Source organism: Arachis hypogaea, chromosome 19, assembly GCF_003086295.3.
Source record: "Arachis hypogaea cultivar Tifrunner chromosome 19, arahy.Tifrunner.gnm2.J5K5, whole genome shotgun sequence".
Lineage (NCBI taxonomy): Eukaryota > Viridiplantae > Streptophyta > Magnoliopsida > Fabales > Fabaceae > Arachis > Arachis hypogaea.
In genome coordinates this window covers 46,405,514-46,409,760 of record NC_092054.1, presented here as the reverse complement: position 1 = coordinate 46,409,760, position 4,247 = coordinate 46,405,514, and the positions used below count along the sequence as shown (strand labels likewise).

General features: G+C 34.4%; 1 protein-coding gene across 1 annotated transcript; it reads right to left on the bottom strand.

Annotated features, from left to right (window-relative positions):
• Positions 1-3,105: 3,105 nt before the first annotated feature.
• Positions 3,106-3,648, bottom strand: LOC112778312 (uncharacterized). The gene has a single exon (XM_025822643.1). It carries the CDS (start codon positions 3,646-3,648, stop codon positions 3,106-3,108), a length of 543 nt encoding a protein of 180 aa, XP_025678428.1.
• Positions 3,649-4,247: the final 599 nt, after the last annotated feature.

Here is a 4,247-nt window from a genome sequence, read left to right as displayed (position 1 = left end):
GAGTAAAGGTGAGTTTTTGTCTTATCTAATTCTGTTTTAATCTACAATCATTCGTATAGAAATTATTTCATTTCTGTTTATAATAGTAAAAAGTTAAACTCTAATTTATTTATGGGGTCTATTCTATTTTTATTCACTCCTATAATTATTAAAATTTAACAAATAAAATTAAATTTTAAAATTTATATAACCATCATCACACATACATAATATAAATTAAAATAAAAACTTACATATGATATAATACTATTAATAATTTTATATATATTACATATTATATATATATACCGAGACGAGTATTATCTAAACCTAACTCTACAGGCTAGGCTAAGCCAAGCTTTGCTCTTAACAGGCCTGATCTGTCATGTAGTTGATTGACCTGAGCTTGGCTTGCAGCATGCTATAAGCTTTTTTTAAAGTACTAAGTCTGGCCTATTATTTAGCCTGGTCTAGCCTGAAGCCTGTTAAAAGGCCTGCAAAATTTTTTTTTTACAAAAATAAAAATATTATTTAAAAAAAATATTTTTTAATAAACATATTTATATGTAAAATATCATATTTAATATTTATAAGAATTTTTAAATTTTAAAGTATTTAAAATATACAAAATTATTTATAATTAAATATAATAAATTTAAAATATTTTATAATTTTGTTAATAATAAAAAATTATTTATATATATAATTATGTATTAACAGGTTCAGACAGGTTAATAAGACTAATTAGTGAGACTGAATTTGGCATAATAAAACTTTTATAAGAATTTGAATCTATATCTATTTTATAACAGATCAGATTAAACCAGATCAAACACAAACCAAATTACAAGTCTCTGTCCACTAAAAGTCTACCCCACACTAAAATAAATAATTATTTATCCTAAACAGATAAGAATAAAATGAGTACTCACATATTCGAATAGTGTTATGATCCCTGTTTTTAATTCAAAGTTTTCCAACTGCTTTTCTGACCTTCATCAATTGTTTTCTCGAAACATGAATCCGATCGGGGCTTAAAGTTTGATGTTATTACAATGAATAATGTCTCCAAAGTTTAAAATAATAAAAGAAAAGGATACATTATTATACTAACTATTGGTACAATAGTTTCTTTTAATTTGTGTTGTTACCTGACATATGAGTTGAGAGACTAACAGAATAAAACCTTTAATGCCTTCCCTATATCCCAAAAAAGTGCACTTCCTTGCCCTTGGGTCAAGTTTTTTTCTCCTTGCCATAATGGTGTTAGCATATGCTAAACACCCAAAGACTTTCAACTGTGATATAGGGGGCAAGGAATGGTGCAAAATCTGGTAGGGTGACTGATTTTTTAAGAAAATAGATGGCAGCCTATTTATCAAGTGAATTGCATGTGCAGTGGCATAATTCCAGTAGCACTTAGGAATGTTTGAGTGAAATAAGAGGGCCCGGTTACAGCAAGAACATGTTGGTGTTTCCTCTCAACAATACCATTTTGTTGAGGGGTCTCAACACATGTTCTTTGATGAATTATGCCACTGGATGCATAGTAATCTGGCATTAAAAATTCTGGTCCATTGTCAGTTCTCACCTTTTTTACAGTTTGATTGAATTATGTTTTAGCGAAGTTGACAAAAGATTTTAACAAATTTGTGGCTTCTGATTTAGCTTTCATGAAATACAACCAAGTGTACCTAGACTTGTCATCCACTATTGTTAAAACATACCTGTGACCCCCTGTGGACAAAATAGACAAAGGTCCCCATATATCTACATGAATGAGTTCTAGGCAATATGATGCAATCTTATTACTTGCTGCAAATGGCAGCTTTCTTTGCTTTGCCAAGTGGCAAGCGTTGCAGGGTAACATCTCAGTGTCATTACAAGTAGTGAAATGATAAATTTTTTGTATTGATTTCAAGCTATTTAATGATGGATGCCCTAACCTACAATGCCAAAGACTTCTATCCTGAGTGCCTTGAATGCTCATGATGTATGGTGCAGAATTTGTATGCAATGAATGTTCCTTATTGAGTGTGTAGAGGCCTCCAACAATCTCAGCTTTGCCAATCATCCTCAAGGAGCTGCAGTCCTATATCTCACACAATTTTTTAGAAAAGTTCATAGTGCAATGTAGTGTGGCTGTAAGCTTGGATACTGAAATTAGCCTGAAATTGAATGAAGGAATGTATAATGCATTTTTCAAATACAATTTTTCAGAAAATATAATAGTTCCAATTATACTGCTTGTAGTGTAAGAACCATAGTTTCACAATAATTGGATCTATTTGTTGATAGCTTTGAAAATCATCCAAGGTATATGATACGTGATCTGTAGCACCCGTATCGATTACCCAGCATTTGCACTTTTGTTTTGAAATGTTTAGGGCTTTAACACTTGTTTTGAAATGCAAAACATGCACCAAATTACCTTGATGAGGTGGTGATTGCTGTGAAGTCACAATTTGGCTGGTACTATGAATGTTCCTTAGTTCATGCGTGTGAAGCAATGCCAACAAAGCTTCCTTCTGTTCTGCAGTAAATCCAGAATTGGAAGTCTCGGACTCTCCCAACTGCATACTGAGTTCTCCATTTGCAACCTCAGTATCTGCTGTGGCCATTATGTTTACAGCAGCTTCTCCACCATTCCTTTGCCTCAAGTGTGGTGGAAGGCCATGCTTTTTATAGCATGTCTCTATGGTGTGTCCCAATTTTTCACAGTGTGAACACTGTATTCTTTCTTGTTGTCTTCCTCGACCACCTCTCCCTCCAGCTTGTTGCTTACCTCCTCTACCTCTTCCTCTCCCTCTATTCTGACTGAAGTCCATAGTGTTTGAGAAAGTTGCAGAGTATGCCACGAGTCTATCAGTTGAGATAGGTTCCAAGCTATGTTGCTGTCTTTCCTGCTGAGAGAGCATTGAAAGAGCTGTGTGGATATCGGGGAGGGGATCCATGAGCATAATTTGGGACCTTACAGCCGAGTACTGGTCGTTCAAACCCCTCAAGAAACGGGTAACTTGATCCTCAGACTTGTATCTTCTCACAACACCTAAACACACTTGCAATTCTTTCCACATTCACATGAAGGAATCATCCTGAAATTTTCTATGTCTTCCCAAATTGATCTCAATTTAGTGAAATAGGTTGTGACATCCACGTCTCCTTGTTAACTGCATAAAACTCCTCGTGTAATTCTGCCACCCGAAATCTATCACCATGATAATACCTGCATTTTAGGTCATTCCATAGGTCGCTAGCAACGTTCATCCATATTACCGATTGTGAAATGCTAGGGCTTAACGAGAGGTTTATCCAAGCTACGACGTAGGTATTGCATCTTTCCCAAGATTTGAACACACTATCATTTTCATCAGGCTTTGGTAAACTACCATCTATGAATTTCAATTTATTTTTAGATTTCAATGCTAATAACATTGATCTACTCCAAGAGCCATAGTTCTTGCCATCCAGAATAATAGGGATAAGAGGAGTACCGGCGCTCTCAAAAGGATGAAGAAAGTAAGGGTTTGTTGGATCTTGACTCGAATTGGCGCTGTTCCGAGTTAGTTGGGCTTGAATTGACGCGATTTGATTCAGAAGTTCAGTAATTCTTTGTAACTCTACCGCAAAATGTGACGAACCTGAGTTCGCAGCGAATGGTTCTGCCATCTCTCCCCTAATTTTACTGATTTGTGAAATTGGAGTTCTGTGCTCTTCAAATTGATGATTGAGGCACAGAGATCAAGTTTTTCCTTCCTCAATTCCTTGCTTCTTGCACATACTACCCTCTTTGGGTCCACGCTCACCGCACCATGTTGAAGATGTGGTGAAAGTAGCAAGAGAATGTGCAGGTTCAGAGAAAAACAGAGAAGAGAAAGATGGAAATGTGACTTGAATCAAAAAATGGCAAAACTCAACTAACTGTGAGGCATGACAAGCCTTATATACAAGCATAGATATAATGAGTTAAGTTCAACTCATTTGTTAGATTCACGCACACACTATATTATCATACACACGCATAGCAGCTGATAGTGCTCTACTCTAACCACTTTGTGATAAATATCTTCACTAGCTAACTAATTCAGCTATTTAGTAACTAAATGGTTAGTTTGTTAGTCTCTCAACTCATATGTCAGGTAACATGTGTAAATTTTGTATAGACATTTCTTTTTTTTATTTGTCTTGCAATAAATTTTTTTAAAAACCAATGAGTATTGAATTTTAATTTTTTATTATAAAAAATTTAATATTATATTATAAAATTA